The sequence below is a fragment of the Musca autumnalis genome, unplaced genomic scaffold, assembly GCF_047663935.1.
Source record: "Musca autumnalis isolate F117 unplaced genomic scaffold, ASM4766393v1 scaffold_3, whole genome shotgun sequence".
Lineage (NCBI taxonomy): Eukaryota > Metazoa > Arthropoda > Insecta > Diptera > Muscidae > Musca > Musca autumnalis.
Window position 1 is genome coordinate 116,975,281 of NW_027411866.1, and position 12,253 is coordinate 116,987,533.

Sequence of the window (12,253 nt, forward strand, 5' to 3'; positions counted from 1 at the left end):
ATCTATTTGTTTTTTTTTTTTTTTTTTTTGAAGAAGGTTCTTTTTACGGTCCCTATTCTGGTCCCCTTTCCGGGGTAAGTCATACTTCCTGAGATAATAGTCCAGAAGTTCCAAAAACCCCTGTTGGCTCCAACTAAAATTCCATATCTGAAAAATAATTCTCAAACTTTTCCAAAACTCAGGAGTTAGCTTACTAAAATTGATTTAGTATAGCCCCATATTACGATACCTACGGTTTCCACGTATTTTGAAGCAAACTTGTGTTACAAAATAAGTAGTTAGCGCAGCTGACTTATACTGTCTTCTTTGCTGTGTAATTGAATGTGAATAATTTTGGGATTTATAAATTTCTTTGCATGCAAAATTTTTGAATTTCTCTTCATTGTTAGTTATTTCTACCGGTATAAAATATATTTTAGATATCACAATATATGTCCACAATGAACTATTTTTTGCACCACGGTGGCACCCACCGTTGACAATTTGATGGTAATCGAACCCGGACATTCAGCGTGCAAGGCGGTTGCACATACATAGCTAATTCCTAGAGGTTGTGGTGTAAGGTATCACATGGTCGGCCCCGTCCGACTTTGCTTACTTGCTCGATATGTTGATGGTTTAAGCCACATTATCTTACCGAAATATGTGCAATTTTATATTCAGTCTTCTTCGGCCCGGCCGAACTTAAAGACTTTTTAATTGCTTTTATTTAACTGCTGACCCACTGTGCCACACTCTATTCGCATAAAAGCCCTCATGACTTAGATTTTTATTTTTAAATTTAATTTAACTAGTATTTTAATACTGCAAACGCATTTACTACTTCAACCACATTAGCACTGTCAGTAAATCAGTGTGAATAAGTATACGACAACTAGGTGCATAAACATCATTGGTTGTTGAAGTAATTGTTGTTTTTAGCCTTTCTCAGTCCATAAAATATGTAGTATTTTTTACTATTATTATTTTTGCTATAAAAGCCCTTTTAACTCGTCACTGTCGAAATTATGATGATGATAACTAAGTATAATCAGTAATGTCTGCATATCGTTAAAACTAAAACTATACTAAAATCTCGCCATTCTCTATGGTAAACAAATTTAAGAATTAAAACCCTATGTTGATTTAAGTAAACGTAGTTAATTAATTTATGAGTAAACACTTCTAATTAAATTAAGATAATGTCAAATATAACTTTTCAGTATATTTAATCATACAAGTCTCTATTGGCTCTACATTTTCTAATATCTTATTTTGTTATTTTAAAAATTTAAATTAATGTCCATATAAACATCTAAATTGAATTTCTGTAGCTAGCAGCTAAATTATTTTATTGTTAATCTATTAACTACTAACAATAAAATGAATATGTATATAAATAGTTTCCAAAGTGGACAGCCCATACAAAGCACATGTCTGACAACTTGAAAATCATTAACAATCGTAAATCGTAATTATATCTGTGAAAATATTAACAAAGTAAAAGAGTAGACGAGTAGAAGATTAGAGAGATACTTAGAGAGATGTTAAAGTTTCAAAATGTTACAATTTACATAGTTTACCGCCTGTTACAATAACTCTGTTATTTGACAATTATCATTTATTAATTTAAAGACGGTCTACTCTTATTGTCAGGTTCATTCCTTGAATATATCCAACAGAAGCCGAGATATCCGCCATGGAAATAAAATTCCACAAATTGGGATACAGGCTTTTCTTTGAAGCTCAGAATGTGTTTATTATATTGGTCACTTTTGTTGTTACGTTGTTTGACCACCTATGCACAGTGGTTCAGGATCGTTTTTTTCCTGGTCAAAATTCTGTAACCTGTGAACGGATAAAAATATTTGCATAATTCTTTTCTTGGTTAACAGATAACACTTACAGCTTTCCGGCGAATAGAAGATGTTAAAGACTTGATTTTTTACATTGTTTCATCAAAATATGAGTGTTTTTGTGTTTTTTATATCTTCCTATATATTAAAAATGGTCAAAATTCAATAAATAAACTAAATAAATAAAAAAACTGAAAAAAAATTAAAAAATAAGTATTTTTTTCAAAAGTTAAATTTTTTTCAATAATTATATTACCTTTGAACGGATAACATATGTATTTGAATAATTCTTTTTTTGGTTAGCAGATAAAACAAACAGATTTTCGGTGAATAAAATATGTTAAACATTTGAGTTTTTTACAATGTTTCATCAAAATATGAGCGTTTTTGTGTTTTTATATCTTCCTATATATTAAAAATGGTCAAAATTCAATAAGTAAACAATATAAATACAAAAAAAAAAAAGAAAAACAAAAACTAAAAAAATTATTTTTTTTTAAGTTTAAATTTTCTCAAAAATTAAAAAAAAAATCTTTGGGTTCTGATAAAACCCCCTATAACTCATATAAGGACTCATATACTTAAAAAATGTCCATTTGTATAAAAATAGATATTTCTTTCCCCAAAAATTAGAAAAAATTACATATTTCCCAAAATGAAGAAAATAATCGTAGTAAGTTGTTTGCCCGTACCGACCATCACCAAAATCAATAGGCTTCTTTCTTATTGGGACTCCCCCAGGAAGAAATGGCATTTCGGGAAAATGGGATAACATTGCAGATTTTGTTGTAATGACGGATCCCAAAACCAAGCGTTTTAACGGTTTTAGTTTCATTACTTACTCCCATTCGTGCATGACTGATGATACCCTAAATTCTCGCCCTCATAAGATTGATATCACTGTGACACAAAATGGAACTCAAAGTCTGGGGGGTGGAAAATTTCTTTTGAATATGAAAGCCCTTGATGAGTATACTAGGAACCCAAAAGGAAATTTTCGCCATAGGTCAAGTTTCTGAGATATCGCGCGATGAAGTTTTTGATTTTTTCCCTATAATACTTGGGAAAATAGCTCCATATCTCTGTTTGGCGTTGTTGTAGCTTCGTTTTGTGGTGACATGTCTTCAGTGAAATCGATTGGCGAATCTTTTTGTAGAACATTACATTCTTCTAACTCAATGTCTTTCATGTCCTTTATTTCTTGAACCGTAGTGAAAGTACCACAAGTTGAGATTTTTCAGCATCCAAATATTCTACAAAAATGTTGCTCAGAAGATTTTAGGTGCGGTTCCCTTTGACAACTAATCAATTTTGTCACGTTTTCATTGTCCTTTTTGACATTTAATCGGTTTTGGTTCAGAAATAAACTATGTTTTGTTTTTCTGTATATTCGTCATTGGGTATTTATTGGTATGTACACATAACTATTGGTTATTGCTTATGTAGACATCTGGGGGGCTTCTGAAATTTTTACCACAAATAGCTCTTGAAATGACGAACACGTTAATAACAAATTTTCTTGGAGGATAGATCCGGTTATCTCAATTTTGGAACCGGATATTCCGACATTAAAACCGATTTTTGAACCGGTTTTAAGTAACCGATTAAACTAATATGTATACCGTTAAAAATGTTATAGAGTTGTCAATCAAATTAAATTAATTCGCTTCTGAAAACTTTGTTAGTTGCAATTCTAGAACAAAAAAACCGTTTTCTTAAACCGCTTTTAAGGAAAAATATCAATACGCGCAAATATGGAGATCAAAGGCTGGGGGGCGAACAATTCTTTTTGGCGATGAAAGTCGATGAAGGAAATATTACGAACCCGGAAGGGCAGTTATGCCGTAGGTCAAACTTCTGAGTTATGGCGCGATCAAATTTCGTTAGGGTTTTTGTCATGTAGGTATGTATAGTTTGTCAAGAAAGAATTCATTTCGCTATAACTCAGAAGTTTGACCTACGGCATAACTGCCCTTCCGGGTTCGTAATATTTCCTTCATTGATTAGTTGTCAAAGGGAACCGCACCTAAAATCTTCTGAGCAACATTTTTGTAGAATATTTGGATGCTGAAAAATCTCAACTTGTGGTACTTTCACTACGGTTCAAGAAATAAAGGACGAAAAGGACATGAAAGACATTGAGTTAGAAGAATGTAATGTTCTACAAAAAGATTCGCCAATCGATTTCACTGAAGACATGTCACCACAAAACGAAGCTACAACAACGCCAAACAGAGATATGGAGCTATTTTCCCAAGTATTATAGGGAAAAAATCAAAAACTTCATCGCGCGATATCTCAGAAACTTGACCTATGGCGAAAATTTCCTTTTGGCTTCTTAGTATACTCATCAAGGGCTTTCATCTCCAAAAGAAATTGTCCACCCCCCAAAAATGCTGCTGCACAGTGTATTCTATAAAACAGTTTTCATTTTATAACGTTGTTTGCTTCTTCTGTAAAATTTTGGGTTTGTAGGTTACGTCATTGGGCATTTATGGTGACGATATGTACATAAATTGTTATCTCAACAGTTAAGTTCTAAATATATCAAATTTTCACTACACGCAGAAAAATATATGTTAGAAATATGTTTGGATCAAAACAAATATTTGTTTGAGGCTTATTGCAAACAAATATATGTCTGGATAGTCTGATCGACGCGAAATTTTAAATGAAGTTTGAGTTTAAGACAGGGACTAAGAGGTAGTTTACACTATCTATCAATGTCACATGACACGAAATAAAAACATTCCATATCTACCCACGCAGACAATGTGGAGACGTAATTTTATTACATTTTTGCTGGTGTGGACGCACAAAGTAAATGGCGTAAGGAAAATCCCCAATATTGCACATATTAGCGACTATATAATGATGAAAAATTTTATGTCATATGACATTTACATATAGTGTAAACTACCCTTAAGCTTGCAAATCATGGTCAGATAGTATTTAGCGGGTTAAATTTTTTGGAAAATTGATATGTTCCATCCCCGTAAGCTGTATTTAGAAGAGGAACTCTTGACCTTTAGATTGATGCCAATTATATTGATGTACATGGTAAGATAACAGAGTTACAGCCTAATATATACAGACATCTCACAGTTTTAATTTCGTGCAGTGTAACTATAATCATGCTGGATGTCTTAGTAATATTCTAATACTGACAAATTTATAGCGAATTTAAAGGTTTGGTCACGGAAAATGCCAATAATTTTGAAATTAACCATTGTGGGAAAAATATCCAAATTTATTTTTTGGTCCGAATTTTATCCCGAAAAATTACGAACACGAAACTTGAAAACCAACAGTTGACCTTTCCTTCGATTTAAATTATATCAATAATAGATGATGCAAAAATATCAATTAATTATATCAGTAACATAACGTTTCGCAATCATATAAAATAAATTCCGTGGAAAACTAGTGCCCAGAAGAAGTGGTGTAGGGTATCGCATGGTCGACCACTTCTCTCTTACTTGTTTTTGTAATAAATAAAAAACCCGCCCAGACCGAACTTTTGTTATATTGTGAACATGGATAAAATACTGTAACAAAAACTTCCAAATATCTGAATTCCGATGGTACCGTTATATGGGGATTATTCCTGAAATCCGGCGGTACAGTAATATAGGGGACATTCCAAAATGTTGACCCATGTCCACAATTTTGCTTGGATTATAGATAATTCGATCAGAAATTGTAGCTCAATAGGGGCTATACCAAAACGTGTTCCCATGTCTGAAATTTTTACTGGATAAGTTTCTTGACCACTGCAAATTCTAAATGCAAAATTATAGCTTATTCGGTCTTAAAATATAATATAATCGACTAATTTTTACTCCTAACAAGAAACGAATTTTTCCATTTTAGTTCAGAATATTTTATGGTGGAGGGTATGAAAAGTTCTTCCCGGACGAATTTAATGCGTTTTACATGTTTTAATTCCAAGAATCAATTACAATATATGTTTCAAATTAATTAGAACGTTTGATTTTAAAATTTTAAATAAAATGGAATGTCTTAAAAAACACATTCTACTTGGAAAACTTAAGCTTTTCGAAATTTTATGCCCGGCCGTAATTAATTGAATAGCTTCAAAAACGATGTAATTTAATTTAACTATGCTTTCATTTATCTTTTTTATTGATATGCTCTTTTATTGTTTCTGAAAACCAAAAAGGGTGCAAATTATATAAAATTTACAGTAAAAATGGTCTTCAACAAATTTAAGAAAAATACTCACGGAAGATGGTATGAATTTGTTTGTGTTATCATTAAGAAAAACTGGACTAAAAAGCCTAACAAAACATTACATTATCTTGTAATTTTAAATGTGATACGTACCTTATTGTTATTCGAAATTGGTTTAAGCTTCTAAGAACTACAGCGTGTTGTTGACCTATTCAATTATTCGATTTCCTAAAACTCTGCCGAAATAATGATTAATAGCTTAAGTGGCTACAGCTTCTAGGGCTAATCGCTTTGTTTTCATTTTGTATTTTTAATGTGTTCGTTGGCTGTCTGGTGCCTTTTTGTTTTGGTTTCTAAAACTAATTAGTTCTGGTTGACCTTGCCAAAATGTTAAAAAGAAAAGAAGACATGAAATATAAATTATTGAAATATTTTGACAGAAGCTGTTTAATTAAAAAAAAAAAAAACATTCGGTTTTTTTGGTCAAAAAGACTTTCGAACCACTTACAATCTCAGTTGACAAGCGCTAGAAACGTTGAGCGAATCAGTCTTTACGACATCCAATTTGACCGGCGTAATACTATACTTTCCGATTTCCAATTTTGTGTGCCAGACTTTTTGATATAATTGGTTACATGTTTATACCCCAGGAGTACTGTTCGATTGTGACTATAACGCCAAGAGCATTGTTTTTAAAGCCTTTCTAGTAGGAGCATTCATTGTTATAACAAAGTAATGGTAGAACTTTTCTTTATTGAGTAAGTTACAATTTTTATTTATTTATTAACAATTATATTTATAAGTAATAATTACAAATATAATAAGGATAATAGCTCTGGCTACTGAGGCCTTAAGCTAGTAGGTTTATGTAAGTTACAATTTCAATGTCAGAATATATGTATCTAGTACAGCTCGTACTTCATAAGAAGTGATTCCAAAAGATCTAACAATTCAAATGTGACCAAGTAAAAAAACCTGATGGGCACTATAATTAGCCAGCAAAATGTGAAGGAATGGGTTCTATACGATAACGTGATTTCATGGCATCTTTTGCATTGGTTCAAAGGAAGTCGTGAAAGATCCGATGTTTTCATCAGCATTTGAACCCAATCCATCGATCTAATAGAGATGAACTTTGTGTTTTAACAACCAACGTTGTTAAAACTCTCGTCGTAATCATAATGTTATTGCAAAGGGTTGGTGAAAATGACATTCCAAAGCATTGGTGAAAATAACATGTCAAAGCATTGGTGTAAATGAAATGCTTTGGATCCAAAAATGAATAGCATCTTTTGGGGTTCACGCTCATAAAAAATAATCATCGATGAAGATGCTAAAAAGATGACATGCCAGATCACTTTCACCCATGATTGAATAGCATCTTTGGCATCGAGCATTTTGCTGGGTATCGAATGGAGTGATTGATATTGGTTCAATCTTTACACCTGGTAATGTTTCATTCACCCGTTAATCACATTCGAATATAGTCGGTCCATACCATGTGTAGGATTTTTTACAACAGGTAGTCCTCGCGGCTCATATTACGACATGATTATTGTTATCGGGGGTAAGTCCATACTGACTGAGATAATTAACCTAGAGCTGCCCATATCCTATTATTAGCCCGTATTCGAACTTGATCTATGTACACGGTGCTCTTGAATCAACTTTAAATGAAAGGAGCTTACACCTGAGAAGTTTTTGCGGATTCTAAAACTACAATGTTAATATATGAGAAAAATAAAAAAAAAAATGCCGGAGCGCTTTTTTAAATAAATCGCCGTCAAAGCTCACATTTTAAGGGGTTTTAGGTCTTCGGGATTTAGCTGGGAAACCGTCGCACTTATGTATGGATCCCAAGCATCGGGAGAATGAGGCAGAACTTGGTGTGTTGGAGAGAAAATTTCGCTGAAACTTTTCAGGAGCAATATGCGTTAATGATGGATAACGACGTCGTATTAACCACGGGCTCTACTAACCGACCGACATCGATATAGTAAAACGTATCGCGCTGCAACGATTGCGTTGAATAGGCCATGTCAGCAGGATTAATAAATATGCCACCGCCAGATAAGCATATGAACTCGAGTCACTTGAAGGTATGTGCCCACGGGAAGGACAAAATTATATATATACTTTATAGGATGGGAAATGATTATTTTAATAAGTTACAAACGGAAAAACATATTTAATATACCCTGTATACTATGATGGAGAGCATAACAAATTGGTACTTTTTAGTTAGGGATTGAGGATTGAGTCGTACCTCTTATAATATACGGGCTTCTTATGAGTCTCTTTTCATATGGTAAAAACCAAAAAAAGTTTTACAATCAATGAATCTGAGTTTCATACTTCAGGATTCGCGAACTGATGACATATTCTATAAAATATGACTGCATTTCTTTAAAATGAAGTGTTTAAGGAGGGGTCTCATAATATCAACCATTAAGAATAATAAACGATCAAGCTTTGTTGGCATCCATGTAGAAAATTAGGTAAAATGGGTTGAAGCCAACAATTTTTTTTTGTTTCTTTCCGATTTCTGACTTAACTTTACATTTCATGGACCTATGCCCAAAGAAAGAATCAAAGAAAACTCCATGGGAAACATGATACTAATGTATGATGGATATATCCACTGCATTACCTAAAATTGATGCTGACATTTTGAAGCCTGAATATATTTATATTGTCCAAACTTAGTTTAAGTTAAGTTAGTTTAAGATAAGTCATATTGGTCCACTCCTTCAGGTACCCCACAAATTTTCGAAAATGTTCGGAAAAATTGTGCGCACGATAAGTCTTGAAGGGAATGATCGGTTTGGTCCACAGTTAACTCATCCTAATATATCTACCAGATATAGATCAGGTTCGATTATGGGCTATAATTGTCCTCTCCTTTTGGTACTGCTTGAGAAAACAGCCCGAAAGGTGTAAAAAACCCCTATGGCGCCATATGCTAGAGAGCACGGTAACTCATCAACAGATTTGGTCCAAAATTTGGCCTTCGTCATACTTTGTCCAAACATTGTTTCATTTCGAACATGTGCAATACCGGTCCACAATTTCCCGTACTTCCCCCAATATTTAAAAACTGTCACTAAAATAACATGCACGTTATCTCTTGAGCGGGGCAACCAATTTCATCCAAACTTTGGATCTCCTGATATTTTGTCCAAATTTAGTTCTACTTCTAAAATGGCCCCTATTGGACCTCTCCTTAGGGTACCTCCCCCACAAAAGTTCAACATTTGTGTCTAAGTGCAGTTTAGGGTCTGTTCGAAGATCCTTTGGAAATGTATACCGAAGCTGTTCGTTGTGGTCCTATTTACAGCGATATTACGTTTTCGGTGGACAAGTCCATGCTTCTTGGCATACTGCTCCATAACTTATAGGATGATCCACTAAAAGACATGAGGGAGTGATATCTACAGAAAAGATATGACTTCCAAAATTAGATCCACTTCCATATTGAACTATGTCGGTCCACTACTTCAAGTACCTCCCCCGCAACACTTTTGAACTTAAATTTGAATCCACATTTTTATCGACAAGTTTAAATGTCCAAAAAGGGCCACAAAATTCTCAAAAGACCCTACATACATTCGATCTGTCCGTAAAGGAAAGTTTCACATTTGCTGAGGGTATGTATCTTACTGACACTTTTTTACTTGTTTTTTTTTTTCAATCAAACCAAAAAATATATTTGAAACAATATTCCAACAATAAGTTTTTTTGTTGTTGTTGCTGTAATGTGCAATTTATATACCCAATATCTATAAATTTGTTTTCATATTTTTCTACGCATTCTCTAGATTCTGTACATATTTTTAATTTACTTTGTTAACGTTTGTACCCAGCAAAAATTCGGATCCATTAGTCATTACGTAACCCATTACAAAGTAATGTAAACAAGCTTCTTTTCCCATTACAAGTAATCTGAAAAGTAATGGGATACTTCTTAAAAATTACAAGGCAAACCTACTTACTTTGCTCCTCACTAAGTAATGAGGACGTTGGCACAGTGAGTGTGTGTCCGACTATAAATCCTAGGGTTGTGTGTTCAACGCTCACTGCACTGCACATTTAAGTTCTTAAGCAACCCTTAATGTTGGTATGCGTGGCATAGTGTGTAGTGTCTTTGGCTAGAAATCAGAGGGTTCGTGTGTTCAACTCGCAAAGCGAGCGAAATAAAATAAAGGAAAATAAAAGTAAGAAGTGTGATAAAAATAAAAAAATCTCTACATTAACTGTTCTAAAAATAGAATTTTTTTCAACTTACTTTTCAACTTCTAGTGGCCACAAAATAACTAGTTATTCTAGTGGTCATAAAATAACTACAAACTGAGTGCGACATGCCCTTGTAAAAATAATGGGGAAGAAAGGGGGTTTGCGAGTAGTTACGGCTGCCAAAAATCCCTTACAAAACCCATGATTTTGGGAGGACTATTTTTGCTGGGTATGGTCTCTAGGGCAGGATAATTTGAATTTACTTCAATTTTTTTTTCATTTTTTTTTTGTTTTCCCCAAAATAATAAATAATTTTAGTAAACATTTGAACATCTGCGAATAGATATGCAATGCTGTTAACGATTTATGCACACATTTTCTCATAAAATCAAATAAGGCATTTTTAAATATTTTTTCTTTATATGGACCAATTTTTTGAACGCGAACAATGATATGCTCGCCAATTTTTTTTTTCAATGGAGAAGGTTGGTTTTTACGATATACTATTTTGAACACATACCAGCAAAAAATACTCAGCAAAAATCCAAACCAATATTATGATGAGTAGCTTTTGCCTCCGTTAAAATTTGTTAATGTTAATGCTGTCTAGCCGTCTATCAACGCTTTTCTTCCTGCCGGAGATTAGAAACAAAGTAGTCCTATGTATACAGAGGACACGATTTCTTTTTTCTATACCTCCTCACTTTTCCAGTGTTATGGTATCTACAAGTCCACTAAATTTTACTATTTGTATTATATCAAATTAGCCATACACATTTTTTTCTTTTTGAGAAAAGTTTTGATACCTTCAGAGATCAATAGCACTACATAGCCAGGTTGACACACATTCATATAAATATTAAAAAATAGCTATATTTATTTTTAACACTCAGATTAACAACAAAGTATTGATAAATCTCCGATTTACCATCCACCGGAACCTCCGGCAGCCCAGCCACCAGCACCACCGCCATAACCGCCACCGGCACCACCGCCATAACCACCTCCGGCACCACCACCGAAGCCACTAGATCCACCACCGACGGAAATAATTTTGTAAACTTTAACGGAACCACCAGCTGAGGCACCACCGTGACCGCCGCCATAACCACCACCGGCTCCGCCACCATAGCCGCCGCCGTAGCCACCACCGGCTCCACCACCATAACCGCCTCCATGGCCGCCACCATAACCACCGGCTCCAGCGCCACCATCAGAAATGATTTTAATTATTGTGGTACCACCAGATGATGCACCGCCACCGTAACCACCACCGGCTCCGCCTCCGTAGCCACCGCCGGCTCCGCCCCCATAACCGCCTCCATGGCCACCGCCATAACCGCCTCCATGGCCACCACCATAACCACCTCCACCTCCTCCACTACCGCCTCCAAACAAGAAGCCAGCATTGGCTACAGCGCAAATTGCCAACAAGCACACGAAAACCTAACAAAACATGTCACAATTAGAATTAAATTCGTTTAAATAGAAAAAAAGGACATTAGGATAAAAATAAAGCCTATAATCCACGGTGTTAGGCATAATATTTTTACCACCAATATCCTTTTTGTATCAAATTAACGCCTCTTAACACTACACACCTTCATGTTGAATCAAAGTTAAACTAAGTTTGATAACGCTAATAAAAACTTCTTTCAATTTATACACCCCGGTGGAGAGGAGCAGACGATGGTATTATGCCAAAAGGTAAACGGACGTACATAATATAGTTGTTGTTGTTGTTGGTAATTTATTATAAATACAGTAATTATCTCTTAATGAAAACTTGTATTTAATCAAAAATAAGAAGAACTAACTATAAGAAAAACGAAAATAACAAAAGATAAAACAAATCTTCAAAAGATATATATAATATTTAATTATTTACTTCTTTGCTGGTTGTGTGTTTTAAAGCCCTGCAGAGTTTGGGTTGCATGCTGACAAGATTAATTAGTCATTTTATTTTATACTTTGTTTTTATTCAAAGTGTC

At 34.1% G+C, this 12,253-nt stretch overlaps 1 protein-coding gene across 1 annotated transcript; it reads right to left on the reverse strand.

Annotated features, from left to right (window-relative positions):
* Positions 1-11,186: 11,186 nt before the first annotated feature.
* LOC141398287 (uncharacterized) lies at positions 11,187-11,869 on the reverse strand. The gene is made up of 2 exons (XM_073975567.1): positions 11,864-11,869; positions 11,187-11,708 (listed from the first exon to the last, which is right to left on the reverse strand). Exons 1-2 carry the CDS (start codon positions 11,867-11,869, stop codon positions 11,187-11,189), a joined length of 528 nt encoding a protein of 175 aa, XP_073831668.1.
* Between the last annotated feature and the right edge of the window lie 384 nt (positions 11,870-12,253).